Source organism: Odontesthes bonariensis, chromosome 3, assembly GCF_027942865.1.
Source record: "Odontesthes bonariensis isolate fOdoBon6 chromosome 3, fOdoBon6.hap1, whole genome shotgun sequence".
NCBI classification, from domain to species: domain Eukaryota; kingdom Metazoa; phylum Chordata; class Actinopteri; order Atheriniformes; family Atherinopsidae; genus Odontesthes; species Odontesthes bonariensis.
In genome coordinates this window covers 41,746,900-41,764,091 of record NC_134508.1, presented here as the reverse complement: position 1 = coordinate 41,764,091, position 17,192 = coordinate 41,746,900, and the positions used below count along the sequence as shown (strand labels likewise).

Genomic DNA, 17,192 nt, shown 5'->3' with positions numbered 1-17,192 from the left:
CATTGCAGATGTTACAGAAAAGATGCAAATTAACTCTAAACTAAGCAATGTCGTGATATCAGGAAAACGATGTGATCGTTTTTACCCAAAGAGAAACCAGTCATAAGCAACGGTCAGATACAGGATCTCAGCAGGTTGCAGGCTGGCATGCACTACACCATCCTGTGAAAACACACAACAAGAACAAGTCAATCATTTCTGTATGTCTTGTATCATATTAATTTTTGATTTGTTGATCAGTGTGTCATATGGTGCTTATGAGATGCCTTCTCCAACCCACACTCTATTAAGCCCAAGTAACCATTCTTGCTCCACCATAATCATGGATGTTTCAGTACCTTAAATGTGTTATACGCATATATTTAGGTGAGAAAACACAGGTGTATACTTTGGGCATAATAATAGATGCATTCAGCCTAGCTGTTGACAATGCAACACTCATTTCACTCTGCAATGTGATGCAGCATACTCTCGCAGAAGATAAGATGAAACCTGAAAAGTTCAAGTTCCAAAAATAACACTGGGCAGAACACCTAGTTGTTTTAATAATATGTTTATAGGGTTAGCCTTTAAAGCAGGGAGGCATGGTGTGAATCTTACGCAACATGTTCAATGTGCTGTGTGGACATTTTTCCTAACCCTTCTGCAGCTGGAATCTGCAGAACCTCTGCTCAGTCTACACCCCTGCTCACTTACTCCTGTACTAATCATAATAGACTTTTTCCAAATAGAAAACCTGTACCCTCAGTGTGAGGAGTAAAAAAAGCCATCTTTCTTTTATGCAACTAAATATGGCGGACCTACCTTCATGGACAAACTAGTTATCTGTTACTCTATTTGTCTTGATTTAAAAAAATAAAAATTCACTTATAAAAAAATTTTCACTTATATATCTGCTCTGAAATGGCACCACACTAGTGGTAACCTGCTGTAGTAGCTTTGGACTTGTGTATTTCTTTGTATTTTTCTGTGGTTTTAGGTTAGGCTTTTTTCTATGAAAACAGCATTTTTTTAATATTTTCATGCTGGTTTGGATGCTGTACTTGTTTGAGTAATTTCTTGCTGTACTTCTGGCAGTTTTTAAAAACAACCATTCCAGAGGGAAAGTTGCTTTTATGTGGAGCATCTGATTTAAGTAGCTTTCCAAATCCCAAGTTATGTCTTGAATAAAATCAAACCAAAACAGCTCAAAAGTTATGTTAGGTTATTCTGCACATTAAAATAAGAAATTACAACAATAAATATCAGATTTCAACAATATCCTGACTCTAAGCAATTATTTATTTGATTGACAAGACTAACATCCTCAAATCCACTGAGTGAAAAGGGATAGGTTTTCTTTAATGTATGAGAAGGATCAGTCTGCAGCCAGTGGACGTTCTCAGCAGTACCAGTCTCTCAGGTTAGTCTCGTAGTCTTACATTATCTTACAAGTCTTACATTATTAGTGGTGGAAGAAGTATTCAGAAGCTTTACTTTGGCAAAAGCTCCTTTAAAAAAAAAAAAAAAAACAACTTTAAAAATACTACAATTTGTGACACATTTATGTGCTACGAGTAGAGCAGTGTACAATAAAGAAGAACTGTTGGCCCTGTCAAGGACTGGACAAGGGAAAAAAAAAAAAACAGATTTCCTATTTCGACTGAGCTGAGGAAACTGTACCGTGGATGTAGAGCTTGGGGCTGAGTTAAAGGCAAAGAGGCACAACAAGAGGTGGAGGTACATGTCTTCTCTGCCCTCTGTGCTTATGGGAAATGCTAACTCGCTGCCAAAAAATTGTGAGGAGCTGGGGGCGCTTGTTTGGAACCAACGGCTGTACAGGGAGAGCAGTTATCGGAGCGGAACTGGAGCGGCAAGGAGCAATCGCTTCGGCCATTTGATAAAAACTCGCTCCACGCTCTGACTATATTTTGCACGCCCCGCTCCTCGCTCGCTCCCCACTCCGTTCACATGCTCTGGTGTGAATATACGCGGCTTCACAGCCATACGAGTGGATAGAGATCCGAAAACGAGCGGTAGGCGGAGAGGAGATGGGGTATTATCCTATTTTTTTTTATTATTATTATTATTTTTTTTTTTTTTTAAATCAGAGATGGGTTAACCCCTGTTAACCCTTAAGGAGAGGGCATGCTGTCCAGACATAGAAGTTTTGTCAGTTGGTTTCTGTGCATTCTATGCGCCAAGAGAATTACCATACACAGTTGTCGTTGTTGTTTACATCCCACCGAGGACAGCACCTACAACAGTGTGATGAGGGAGCGGCACCACAGACAAAAACTGTAGGCGCCTGGATAAACTGGTGAAAATGGCCAGTTCTGTGATAGGCAGGAGCTGAGAAACGGCTTTTTAACAGTGACTTCTAACATGTTCTTCTCACATTTATCTATTTATTTAACTAATTATTCAATTTAAGCTACGTGAAAATTTGAAGAGGAGATGAGTAAAGTATTTTCTCTTCCATTTCTATTCTATAAATGCATGTGACTAAAAGATTTATATTTACTCATGAAATTGTATGATCTAATAAACAGTGATAAATAGTCACTTTGTAATTGATGTGGCTGGAGCTCAACTGTTACGTGTCATTCTGCAACTTATAATTATTTTCATGACCCAAAAGTCCTCATTTGCTTTCTCCAAACCTGACGACATTAAGTAAAGAAAAAGCATCAAATTCAGCCATTTGAAATGGTAAAACTTTTTTTTCAAAAAAAAAATAATTAATAAATTAAAAAATATATATATATATATATCTCTTCATTCAGCAAGATCTGCACTCCACAAAGAACAGGATCAAGTGGAGAAGCACCAAAAAAATAGGTGGCTCAAATTACTTTTGCAACAATTGGTCTCTCTCACCGTCTCTCTTATCTTTAAAACACTGATTTTTTAAATATTTTTTCATGCCGTTTTGGATGCTGTAATGTTGGTGTAATTTCTTGTAGCAAATCTAACATCTATCCATCTAAATACCCCTTTCTTTTTAAGAGAATCTTATGCACGTTGAGGTACGAAACAAAAAAAACTCTTTTTTAGTTATAATGCCCTATAGGCCATTATTACTGAGTTGATGTTGGACAAAATATCAAATGAAGCATCTATAACCAGTCATTCCCAGGGTGGCTTCCAGTGTGAATGACACCTTGAAAAAAAAAAAATGGCATGTTTATAGCATTATATAAATAAAGGTGGTGGTTGCAGAAAAGTTTAATTAAAGCATGTTTGGAATGGCAACTTATTTTTAACGAAAGTGTTGGAGAGGCCAAGGCATTATTGAAGTCATTAATGAATGTTTTAAAGAAAAAATGTGCTACCAGGTGATCAGATGAAATGTGAAGAGATGCCAGGGGAGAGTAAAAGAAACAAATAAAATTGAGAAAGGTGAAAAGCAAGAACTTACTGCCCATAGGGAGAGCCTTAGGAGGGAAACAAACAGAGGCGTTCGGTCCCACCCTGATATGCAGTGCACCAGGAGGCCACTTTCATCTGAAACAAAACAGTACCACCTTCAATTTTTACTACTCTTATGTGCATAATGAATAATAACAAGTGTAGTGTTAATAAAATTAGTGACAGAATGGCTTCAGGTGAGCTGCCCTGCTGCTCTTTGACCACTGTCACTCAGCTGTCACATCAACTTGATCAAATTTGGTTCCTTTACAATTGAAGTTCACTAATTTTTATAAATATGCATCAATACAAGGTTTTCCTGCAACAAGGAAGAACTGTGTATGAAACTGTCCTCCACAGAAGGTTTGCTTAAACGGTTGCAGATAAAAATATAACATTTTCAAGGCATCTGTTCAGCCTTGTTTATTCATGATATCGTGATATGGGAGCATCAAGCTCACTCTGACTCTCCCTCACTGTGGTGGAGCTTCACTGGCTACCTGCTTTAACCACTTAAGGACAGACATTCCTCTCCAGATCTGAAAACTGAAGTGCTTTAAACTAAAATCTGTGTAATGGCCAGCAGGGGTTATACCTCTGGTTACAAATAAAGGGCAGATTGTATATAAAAATAACCTAATTCTCGTTTGTTTTGTCATCTTTATTGACTTAATAACCTTGCCTACTTTATTTAGTGAGTCACAAACAGAAGTACTAAACAGTTCATGGCAGCTATTGTCGCTTCTAATATGCAGGGCAACCAGTTGGATTTCAAGGCTGGTCCTGGTGAAGTTCCTATGACTATCTGGTTCAGAACTGCGATTGCAATTGGACTTTCCTACTGGTAACTTCGATATTTTGACTTCAGAGTTAAAATGGAATTAAGCATTTCATTTTAGCAACTTTGTCAACTTTGTCTTTGGATTTTTCATATTGGAAATTTTTAAGGAATAAAGGGCTTTTAGCTATATAATTAGGTTTGTTGTCCAAAACATTTTGGTATTTTTTCCTTCACAGTTAATTTTTTTTCTTTTCTTCTTACATATATTCCAAATTGTAAGCTTTCAGACTGAAAACATGCTTCAGTATGAGTAATCATGACCTTGTTTTTTTTTTTTTTTTTTTTTCTACACTTGACAAAAAAAAAGAAAACATTTTTAAATTCTTTAAGTCTGGTTCGCTCATCACTTTTTGTAACCAATCAATCTGCAAATAGGCAGATTCCAGACACCGATAGGTGCCTCTCAAGAACTTTTAAGACAATCTACACCTTGCACTGTTTATGACTTAACTTAAAAATCTTTAAGATCGATCAATATGGAGAGAAACAATGACATCACAACATATAGGGTAAGATTTTCTCCGTCAACCAGGAGAAACTTTTTAGAAAACACAGCACTCACCTAACCCAGGACACTTCCAAAATTAATTTCATAGAAAGTAAATATATTCAGCAGTGCTGTATTCAGCCTGGAATACAAAAGTCAGATTGTTTCAAAGATTTCTGGCTTACTAAATTAAACATGGACAAAAAAAAAAAATAGTATTAAAATATTAGTATTAAAAACCTATTATTCCGCTGAGGTGCAAAATCGTCTAAATTGTCAACTGCTTTGGTTTCAAACTTGCTAAAGCTAGCAGGATTAGCTGCTGACACAACTTGTCTTACTGTCTACTTAGCAGCACACTGTGCAGTATGCCACCACCACCTACTGTTAGCTACCATAAATCCACATACAATAAAGCAGACATAAAAAAAAAAAAAAAATCTGACAAAAAGACAGCAATTCACAGGCTAGTAGCCAAGGAAGGATGGTTCCCACCTTAGAAATCAGCCTCTCCCTGACAACACCCAGTCAAGTGAATATCTATATCTAATAATTAAGTGGATCACCATCTTAGAGATGCTAGTCCTTAGCCTCTCCATGCTACTGCACAACAACAGATGATCCTACAAGTATCTGTATTAGATGCTGAGTTACCTTCTCATTTGCTATTGCTGGCAAATGCAGTACTCATCGGATTATATATTGCAAATATATGGCGTCTGCAAAGCGCTTTATACTCTTAATTTTTTCTATTTTACTGCACCATAGCTAATGAACAAATGTATTCTAGAGGTTAGTTACATCTCTGAGGTAGATGGTTTACTTAAGGGTATAGTGACTGCATGATATGGAATTTTATCAGTTTTATTAGATCCATACCATGAATTTTTAGTGTTTACTGGATGATTTACAGTTTATAGCATGGTTTTCGGTTGAGCTCTGTACGTTTTAGAATATTGCAAAATGCACCGGTGATCTGCATTTCTCATTTATATCTCATTTAGTATGAGGTAAGTATATAACTTTATATCTTAACATCTGTTTAGATTTGATGACAGTCAGATGCACATCCAACTATGCCCCTGTATTTGAAGATCAACAGCACATGTATTTTTGTGTCAGGTGTTTTGGAGAGAGCATGTTGATACTGCTACTCAGTCTAATTGGTTAGCTACACTGAATGACGTTGTCCACGCTCTCCAACAAACCCTCATATTAGCTGAGAAACAAACCGACTGCCTTTTCTTTGAAACCATCTCCCTGAAGCTGAAAATGGAGAAGTGCAACCATGACAGAATCAGCTGGAAAATAAGAAAAGATACTGATCCATTAAATAAACAGCCTGCACAAGATTATAGAAGAAAGGTGCCTCCATTACGAGCAGGAGCTTCCAGAGAGGACTTTGCAGCACTACGGATCCAAGCAGCAAGAGGGTGAAGCATCAGTGACAAAGCAATCACCCTTTATGAAAGTCTCTGTGCTCATGTTGAGAAGGCAGAATTTATCTTAGCTCAGTGGCAAGAGGAGAGTGAAATAGCCCCAACAGCCTGACCTTAGGAGATGGAAAAGATGAGAACTGCCAATGAAAACCGCTGGAAGGGGAAGATGTCAGACTTATATACAGAAAGCCACTGAGCTGAGAGCCAGATGTAATGAGCTGGTGCTAGCCATTAAGAAAAAAAAGACAAGGGCCGTTTCTCAATACCAAGTACGTACTTGTGTACTTACAAAGTATGGACTTGTCAGAAGTACGGACTTCTGAGTACAGAAGTACGCTCATTGTGCATTTGGAACGGAAGCGTACTTGATTACATCAAAGAGGTTGAAAAGGAAAAAAAAAACCGTAAATGATCGTTTTTTAATTTTTCCTGTTCATCGCTGCCCGTGTGTTATTCCAACAGCAAAGAAAAATCAAAACTTCCACAAAAGATTGAAAATGGACTGAGTTGTGCTTGCAGCTGCTGTTGGAATGCTTTATTTTAAAAGCTGAAGAGGAAGCGGTGAGGCTGAGGATGGACTAACGGGAGCGACGAGCCAGGATGCGGAGGAGGAGCAGGCTAATGGCATACCTGTCAACTTTTGTCAACTCCTCTGCCATCTTCGCTTGACCCGCACTGCTGTCTGGGATAGCAAGCTGTCTGAAGTCACCACAGAAGCATACTCGATAAAATGGGCGGAGCAAGTACAAATCCGGGAATGTGGAGTGTACTTGTCTGGATGCGTACTTTGAATTGGAACAGTACTTGGTCCTTTCGTGATGGCGTTTCAGAAGTACACGAGAACACAAGTACAGACAAGTACGCATATTGAGAAACGGCCCAGGTGATTCCAAAGACAGACGATGGCTCTTGGCAAGGAACACCTGCAAACTGGGATTCAACTGACCCACACAAACAAGCTTTACTACCAGAAAGAGAAGGATCAGCAGGTGGACAACTGGCTGGAAATCTGGACATGCGAGACAAGACACAAAGAAAATTCCCTTTCAAAGTCTCAGTTTCAGATATGTTCTTCAATACATTCCTACGCTTTAGAATAAAGGTTTTCTGAAACTAAGTAATTTAAAAAGCACCCTCTTGAAACCAAATGTGTCTTTGTAGGGCACTGGCCTAACAAGAAAGAGGCAGCGGAAGGAGGAGTTCAGAAGCAGGAAAAGGAAAAAAGCTGGTCAGAAACTGCTGAGAGGTCCAGGCCTGAAGCACATCAGCGTTCCATGATTCATTTACGCTGCATTTTTTTTTCTAAACATCTAAATGTTGAGTGAATCTCAAAAAATGTGATGAAAAACTGGCTTCTCTCAATAGAAATCTAAAAATAATCTAGATTAATGTACAGAAAAAAAATCAACTACTTTTGGTAGGTTTGTGCACTACTGCCCAAAGATAGTAAAAGTTTTCAGCTTGTGGCTAGCTGTGTGTTCCCACTAGCTTTCTGTATGTTCCATTTGCTATAGAAGTCGGAACTCTGAACTTAGAGAATGACGTCACACCCCAGTTGACAGGTTTTTATATGCAAGCTGCAAAATCAGCAGGGTTTCCTCACTGACCTAGCCACGCAATTATGGATACAGTTACTGTAGTAGTGCGTTTTCTGATAGGGTTTGGGCAGTGATATGTGTGAGGCTGATTGAATGAGAAATAAACTGATGGAGGTAATAAACAGTTTATAATTGCAGTTATTGTCAGTTTTTATGCACATTAGATTTTGAGGTCAGTGCTGTTGAGGTGCTTCCCATTTTGAAAATTAGAAATCCAACTTCAGGGGGAATTCCAGTTGATCTTTCCTTCTCAGAAAAAAAAGTGACATGACAGTGGCCATGTCCATCTTTTATAGATATAATACTATTACCATGAGGAAATAAAAAATAAAAAAATAAAAAAAAAAAACATCCTGCCTCTTAGATAAACTCATATTTAGAATTTCTGATTTTTTTCAACAAAAACAAAACTGAGAAAATAGTCTGCATAGGAACCCCATAGAGGGGCCAAATCAATAAAAACAATCCAATTTTATCATTTTGGATAGAACTAAATTAAGATTAGAATGAGTTGGCACATGTAGTTTGGCAGCTGTAAATATATCTGGACAGCCCAGTCCAATATAATATATGTGTGGATAATATAATATGAAATTCTAAATAAAAATAAAAAAGACACAAACAAAAAACAGTCAGTAGCTGTAGCTTTGAGACATTTTACAACCACATCCACCTACCATCACTATTGATGATATGGAGCAGCAACTTCAGGTAGTTCTGGGTCTGCTCCACCAGGTCCCATGACTGAATTACACACATACATGTACATACACACCCACACACACACACACACACACAAATAAATTAAACAGTATCGTAAACGGCGAGTAAAAAATAAGCCTGGAAAGGCTACAGGTCAACTCACAGTCATTAAAGCATAGTGTCGCTCTACTCTCATAAAATCCAGAAGCCCAGTTTCATCTAACATCGCAGTGTTTCCCGCAGCGCATTATAGTCAAGGCGGCCGCCTTAGCAAACTCGCACTGCCGCCTTGCCAACGTTCCCAAAAAATTTTTTTTTTATTTATTAAAAACCGAAGTAATAATGCTTTGCCAGGCTCAGACATTAAAAGACAGCATTGATAACATTGAATTGCGACACCTACAGGTTGTTAATGTAAATAGTTAATAATGTAAATAAAAAAGTGTTACAGCTCTTAAACAGCTTCGGTATTGCTCTAACAGCCCCCGTCCCATTCCAAGTACTCACACACCCCCCCCCCGGCCAACGACTCACCACCTTGACTAAGCAATTTCCTGCGGGAAACACTGCATCGGATATATACTTCAGTCAAAAACTTGATTCTGCTTCTATGCATGTATACACGGAGAAGGATTTTTGTTCTAGTATACATTAAGGCTATGTACACACGTAGCCGGGTATTTTTAAAACCGAATGTTTCCCCCCCTCCGTTTATAAAATAATCTGTATCCACATTACCTCGTTTTCGAAAAAACACCTTCCACACATAACCGAACATCTGCGTTTTCACCTGTCTTGACAACCCAAATGCATTTGCTGTTTAGCGCAATCTGCCCTCGTCAGCTAAATAATAAAGTGTGCACGCAACTTTTTTGAGCACACTGACAGCAGATCGCATGACAGTGGGCTGCCCCTCGATATGAGGACGTAATAATTCCGACAGCGACAGGACTGAGGACCGGTACATGCGAAATTGTCACGCCATTCCTCTGGGAGTACGACTTGGGCGTGTAAAATCAAGGCAGTAAACAGCGCCTGCACAATAATAAGCACCACAGTTCTCAAGGCATCCATGCTTCTTCAGTAAACAAAGGTCGCACTTTAGACTTTTAAGCAGATTTGTTGTTGTTTTGGCGCATATTGTGACGTTCGAAAATGCAAAACTCCGGTTATCTCTGTCTACACGCAGCTGCATAAACGGAGTTTTCAAAAATCTTCACTTTGCCCGCAGTTTTTAAAAACATTCGTTTACGATGCGTTTTTATGCGTTTTCATGTGGATGACAGGTCCAAACGAAGAAAAATATATTCGTTTTAGCAGATACCCGGCTACGTGTGGATGGGGCCTCAATGGCACAGTAAATCTGTAACCATAGCTCGACTCAACTGTGTTTGTAACCATGCTGACTTGCTCCAGAGTTGGGCTTTAACCCTGACCAGACCCTGTCACTTTTTATTTAATCTTAAAGTTGGAAAAGATTTTATTGTTAATTCTAGAGGAGCTTGATCAGCTTTTTGTTAAATCAAATCAACTATTTATCCTTATATCTTTATGGCTATAGAATAAATTCATAAAAGTTTTGCCACCACCCATTCAGACTCACATATATGGATTGTGAAATAACATTGTGTTGGATTAATTATGTTGCACTGCATAGCACAAGTAAGAATGAGTATACTTAGGGCTGGGCGATAAAACAATAGCTATCGAGGTATAACTTTTCCTCGATAGCGATATGAAACATGGTCGATATACTTTTTGATAGATTACATTCGTCCATCTTTTGACAGACAATACGAATAGCCAATGACAACGAGAGTTGTGCCGCGCTGAACCAATCACGTGGAGAATACGAAAGAAGAACAGATGAAAAAAGACAAAATAGGAGATAAGAAAAAAGATAAGAAAAACATGACAAGAACAGATGAGAGAAAAGGAAAAAAGACAAGAAGAGAGCTAACCTGGTAGTGAGTCCAGTCAATGTTCAAGTTCTGAGTAAAGCACACAGGGATTGTCAAAGGAGCATCCACATAATCCTGTCGAAACAGAGGAATCAGAACAGCAAGTTCTCATCACAAAATGGACTAACTGTGAGCAAGGAGTCGGTACCTGATTCCAGTTGAACACCAGACCCTCAGCTGTGTAGTCTCTGTCTTTGTAGTCCTTAAAAAATTCACACCCTGACAAAAAAAGAAAAGTCACTCACACACAGTGATTCTAAGTGACCCTCATTTTTAGCTGAAGGTGAAGTCAAACATGGCTCCAGTCATTAGAATCTTGACCCTGCTGCTATATAAACACACTGACAGAAGCACAGGTTCTAATACATTTCAAAATGAAACGCTGAAAAAGCACAACGCATCTATGAAACACATCACCTGCTCGTGTCCCCTCTCCCCGCTGCCTTTCGCAGCAGGCAGCAGCAAATACATCATCGGACGAGGCCGAGATGATAATCAAGTTTAACGTTGCCTACCATATTGCAAAAGTTCCCTTCACTATGTTCAAGTCCGAAATAATTCTTCAGAAGAAAAATGGCTTGAACATAAACCCGAAGTACAGCAATGATTTTGCGTGCGCGCAATTTATAGGAGTCATCGCAGATACATTGAAAAAAAAGACGTCTGTGCTAACTGCGAACAGTGAGTACATTGCATTCCTGATCATTCAGGAATGTGTGAGATAGATAGATAGATAGATAGATAGATAGATAGATAGATAGATAGATAGATAGATAGATAGATAGATAGATAGATAGATAGATAGATAGATAGATAGATAGATAGATAGATAGATAGATAGATAGATAGATAGATAGATAGATAGATAGATAGATAGATAGATAGATAGATAGATAGATAGATAGATAGATAGAAAAAATGGCCTTTGCTTTTTCTGCTCCTACCTCATGGAACAATTTACAAAAGCATTTGAAATTAACGGAACCGATTCCTTTGAGCGATTTTAATTCCAGGATGAGAACACTTGAGACCGAGTCCCTTGTCTGTAATTGTTTTAATTTATTTGTTATTGTTTTACTTGATTTGTTATTTTAATGCAACGGAAATTTTTATTTTGTAACTTGTGCTGCCACTTGGCCAGGACGCCCTTGTAAAAGAGATTTTTAATCTCAACGGGTCTATTTTCCTGGTAAAATAAATATAATATATATATATATATAAATAAAACCCAATTACAGGAGTCTGCCATCCGAGGGGCATGTGACTGCAATGGGGGATAGTCCATAAGACATTGAGCCATGAGATGTTCAGTTTGAAGCCCTTAAAACACTTTCAATTTTAATTTAGATTTTCTTTTTATTTAATTTTTCTTGAGATGTTTTAAGTTTAAATTTCAGGTCAGTGAAGCACTTTAAGCACCAACACTTTTTTAGTAAGTTTCAGTAAGTAGTTAGCACGTTAAGTTCAGTAAGTTTGTAGAATTGTGGTTCAAATAAAAAAAAAAAAAAAAAAAAAAAAAAAACTTTATTTTGACCAGTTTACTAGTTAATAGACATATATGGACAGCGATTTTAAAATAAATAAATAAATAAATAAATAAATAAATAACGTGAACCTGTAAAACTGCAGTGTTAAATGCAATGCGTTTGAAAATTTGGGTGCACCTAACTTTTGTGCTGGTGCACCTGAGAAAAAAAGTTAGTCTAGAGCCCTGAAATAGGTCAGTTTGGTACTCAACGAGCACCCGTTTAGTGGTTTTCAATGCATTTCTCAATTGACAAAATTCCCAGTTTTTCCCATTTATCCGGAATTCCAGTAATGAGAGAGAAAAATGCAAGCACAACGATCCCGGTCGTTGTGCATGCGGCGATGTGCTTTTTAGGCCGGTCGGACCATCGGTGCGGGACTAGTAGCGCGCCGAAATTCATGACGGAAACGGGAAAATAAGAGTCTGGCACAATAGTAAATATGTGTGTCTAATGTCTTTGGCATTGGCACCCATAATAAAGATGATTGATTGATTGATTGATTATGCTCTGTCTGCTATAAACTTTTGTGTTCCAATAAACAGTATTTATCTGTGGGAATCAGAGAAAAAGTGGCTGTTTACCTGGGTAAGGCACAGAGAGCAAGGTGAAATCTGCATAGCGTTGGGCCTTGTCCACCTTCTCCGAGGATGTCACACTGCACGGACAAAAAGACACAAACAGCAGCATGAGATACATTGCGAGCATAATCATTCGCAAACATTCACCATGTTTTTATGCTGATCATCTAGATAACTCAAAAGAGCAGCAATTTATAACTATACACCAAAGGTTGAGCAAAACCATCAACATCAGAATAATCAGATCAATGTTTTTATTTTCTTCCAAGCATTAAAAATGGACGGTTTAAAAATCAGCCTGTCATGCTAGCCAAATACGTGGTGGCCAAGGGGCAAATAATAAACCTTCCACGTAAAACAACAACTTGCACACTGCAGAAACGTCACACCACTTTATAAACCATCCGACAATAAAGTCACAAGCCTTACCATCAAAACCATATGCATGGTTCTCACATTACTGGCATGGGGACGTTACAAAACAACTTTATAAACAGCATGTCACTTACCGGTTGTTGGTATGCTCGCGCATGTGAAAGCCCAAAACAGTCAATGGACGATACTCCCATATACAAAGCAATTATCTTCTCTAGAAAAACTGCGTTCAAGTATTTAAAACATTACAACAATATTACTGGGCATGTATTGCTGTAATGTTTTAAATACTTGAACGCAGTTTTTCTAGAGAAGATAATTGCTTTGGATATGGGAGTATCGTCCATTGACTGTTTTGGGCTTTCACATGCGCGGGCATACCAACAACCGGTAAGTGACATGCTGTTTATAAAGTTGTTTTGTAACGTCCCCATGCCAGTAATGTGAGAACCATGCATATGGTTTTGATGGTAAGGCTTGTGACTTTATTGTCGGATGGTTTATAAAGTGGTGTGACGTTTCTGCAGTGTGCAAGTTGTTGTTTTACGTGGAAGGTTTATTATTTGCCCCTTGGCCACCACGTATTTGGCTAGCATGACAGGCTGCGCAAACAGCGCAATCGCCGCACAGGGAGCGCAGATTTGCACCAGTCTGTGTCCTACTGTCAGTATTTGACAACCTCTAGCAATGGGATTGCGCTTCAAATGCCCCGGAGTTCCCCTTTAATGGGCACCACAGTACAGCTCTGAACTGCATTTGGTGAAATCAACAGATAAGTATGCAGTAGGAGTAGCAATAGGTCTTACTCTGTCATTATCCCTCCAGATAAGTTTTCAGACTCACAGTGCACTATGGCAATATGGCATGCTGTTGTGAGAAAACTGAAGCTCACTGTAGACATCATGCATCTAGCTTATAAATAGAAACGTCACATGAGGGTGATAGATGGTCTTTAAATGTATACTGGTCACTGTAAACAAGGCATTAACACTGGGCTCTTCCTCCCATCAGCTGTTAGCAAAAGACAATGTGGTCTTTAGAATGAGGAAGCGAGACTACAGTCAGTCCCAGAATAGAGAAGTAGCAGAATTTAGGATACTGTTTCCAAGCAGTTTGGGCCTAAAGCACAAATAAAGCAGTCTATACCTTAGCACATCTCCACCCAAATCTGTGGGATGGTCAGCATCCATGGATATAATTTCCTACCGACCGAGCCTGAATGTGTGTGTTCAATGATTTAGACTGACAAAATGAATGTACCGACAGCAGTTTTGTGCTAATTCAAGCCATTCAAATGCTCCAGCTGTAAATCTTCTATCATTTTCCAAAGGAAAAAGAATCCACATTGCAACTTAACTAACATTTTCCGGTAATTCCCTATGAATTTTCAGAAAAGTATGTGTAACCAACATCTGTTATCAACAATAATATTGGATTATCAGCTTAAATACAAAGAATTATGTAAAAGTCATGAAAAAAGCTCTTTTAAAAAGGAATAAAGTATGTATGTACATTGTCCATAGTTTCATCACAGGCTCACTGGACACACCTGAGATTCCTAAGAAAATTTAAGAAACTGCAAAATTCTGGCACCATAACACAGATAGTCAGATCAGATGCGTCCCATAAGTGAAAACTACATGATGACAGGCAGGGAGGTAAACAGTCTGCTGTTCCTTACTTTAAGCCAAACTTAACCTTCTTGTTCTCCACCATCAGGTCACAGATGTAACGAACCGAGAGATAACGTAGCAGCTTAATGTCGTGACCTCGAACCTTGTCAAAAAGCTGGGAGTCTCCATTCCTGAGCAAGTAAAGAAAGTGGAGGGCTTTAGATTTATTTTGAAAAGCGGAAATATGATACAATACTGATTTTCTTCTGCTCAGAAACTTTATTTTTACCAATCCATTTTAATGAATAACTTTTTACTACTAGCATTTGAATAATGGTAATTCCTTTTTGTGGGGTCTCAAGATTTCTGCAGATGAAAGACTTTTTAATGCTTCTTAAATGGATACATCATTTCAAATCTGAAAGTAAATGGTTTTGTGACAGTTGCTGTAACATGCGAAAGTTGTAAAAGGAATGTAAAAAAAGAAACAAAGAAAACTAAGTCCTCATATACTAACAGATACAGACTTAACCCAGAGACAGAGCAGTGTCTGTTATTAATTGCACATTAATTTGGTAAAGTAGATATGATTACCTGACCGCACAGTCATCCTCTGGAACTTCTTCCGATTCTGTCCATGTGTCATCGCCGCCCCCTTCAAAGAAACAAACAAGCGCTAAAATATAGGAGTGAGGCTCATTCAGACAGTTGTAATTTCAAACAGGCAGTCTTTTAGGTTTTATGGTAGAAAACAGCTGTTAAATATAAACTGGGTTTTTGCAGACTCATAAAGACTTATCAAATCTATCTTCTCAATCTATTTAACTGCAACTATTTACATTTAATTAAATGAATGGACCTAGACCCAAGAATATAAGCAAATACTGTAATAGCGCTATTGCAGGGTCAAACTGTTTGCCAACTTTTGGACAGAGAAAAGAGACACTACTGCACATGAAAAAGGCAGGAAATATTTCTTGAGAAGTTGCCATTTGAAGCAGTGAAAACACCTTCCATCACAAAGGACACCTATTGCTGTCATCATTCCTTTGTCTTTCATTTTCAGCCAATAAATGATCCCTCTTTGTAAAAGTCACTGTCTGTAGCAAGTGGGGGCACCTGTGACTCCGCTGATAAAGAGCAAAGACAGTCTTGAAATGTTTTAAGCAACCACAAGTTCACATGTAGTTTTAATGGACTGACACATTTAACCATGTGACAAAAGAAACAGAATATGAATGAGAGCATCTTTATTTTGAATTTGACTGTATTAATATACTTACCATATTTTCAAGAAAGAAGCAATAAGCTACCAGGTCAATTTGAATGTATAAATGCAGGAAGGATTCAATCCCCTATCACATTATCAGGGTGTGTTAGTTCAGTTTTGAAAAGCTCGATTTCATATGATTTGAATCAACACTTTTATGCATTTTAAAAGTCTGGATTAGTTGGACTTTTGCAACAACTTTTTATTGGCAAAAAAACAACTAATTTTTAGAAAATAAACATGCAATTGTTCCCTCAATTGCATTTTATGTCTCTTTATTTTCAGTTCCATTATCTCATGTTTAGATTTTTTTGTACCCCACTTGTTTTTTGCTTTTGTCACTTTACTAGTTTTAAATAAAATTATTCATATTCAAATTGAGTCATTATTTTACCAGATATTTAATGAGTAATATATTTAGTAAAATTTCATTTTATTTTATTTCAATTTCGAGTTTATTGATCAAAAGATCATTTTCTTCAAACTTTTTCGAAGTATAGGTGACATTTATATCAAATTATTCATTCAGAGAGATGAGCAGAGAGAAAAATGCACCAAAGAGCCACAGAGCACTCAGACAGAGGCCCGCCCGGCTGCAAAGAGGACCTTTAGCCTGAACATAGGGTGCCCACTCAACCTATAGAACTACTTAGTACCCAATCTGGATTATTATCAAGGGTAAACCATGGTTTTATATTGCTGAGTGTACTGAAGTAGTTTTTTTTTTTTTTAAATCTTTGCATATTGTCCATTTTTTTTAAAATTAACAGGTACTGACAACATCAGATATAGAATGTAGCCCCGTAGTTGATTTTACATTTAACAACATGGGTTGTTCTTCATCTTTTCACACCAAATTTTATTTTATTTCTTTTGCAATTTCAGTAATGACAAAAAATATTATTTAGTAGAGATCCTGAGTAGTATTTCAGACATTACCACTTCCTGGAAAACAACAGAACAACATTACATTTTAATGACTCATCCTGCACTTATGGGTATATACTTATTTTGTGTGCAATTAAATGCTTTGTATACTTTTTCTGTTGGTCAGTCTTGTTTTTAAATACAAACAGAAACACCAGTAGAGCTTATGTAGAATGGTGGAAAGTGGCTGCTTGAAAGGGTGCTAGTGTCCCCGCCTTCTAATTTCACAAGAAACAGGTAAATACTTGGGGGTAAATAATACTCTTTTAGCCATTTCCTAGGAACTCTAGGCTCCCTCTTCTGGCACTGAACTCCTGAAAAACATCTATCAAATGTATGGTAACACAACAAAATGTCATCAACTCCAGTAACATTATCTTCACCGCTCATCTTCACACACTGTTTACAAGCATGGACAAAAACGCAAGGTACAGTTCACCTCAAGGTGTTATGCGTTTCATTTGACCTGGATATGAAGCATC

General features: G+C 37.8%; 1 protein-coding gene across 1 annotated transcript in view; it reads right to left on the bottom strand.

Moving 5' to 3' along the window:
* mtmr14 (myotubularin related protein 14) overlaps positions 1–17,192 on the bottom strand; it is a 38,035-nt gene that overhangs the window by 12,123 nt on the left and 8,720 nt on the right. The window contains exons 5-12 of the mRNA XM_075461843.1: positions 15,108–15,168; positions 14,582–14,704; positions 12,529–12,602; positions 10,567–10,637; positions 10,419–10,493; positions 8,433–8,499; positions 3,401–3,486; positions 86–162 (exon numbers count right to left, since the gene is read on the bottom strand). Coding sequence (XP_075317958.1) covers positions 86–162; positions 3,401–3,486; positions 8,433–8,499; positions 10,419–10,493; positions 10,567–10,637; positions 12,529–12,602; positions 14,582–14,704; positions 15,108–15,168 — 634 coding nt within the window. The remainder of the gene's footprint in view (positions 1–85; positions 163–3,400; positions 3,487–8,432; positions 8,500–10,418; positions 10,494–10,566; positions 10,638–12,528; positions 12,603–14,581; positions 14,705–15,107; positions 15,169–17,192) is intronic.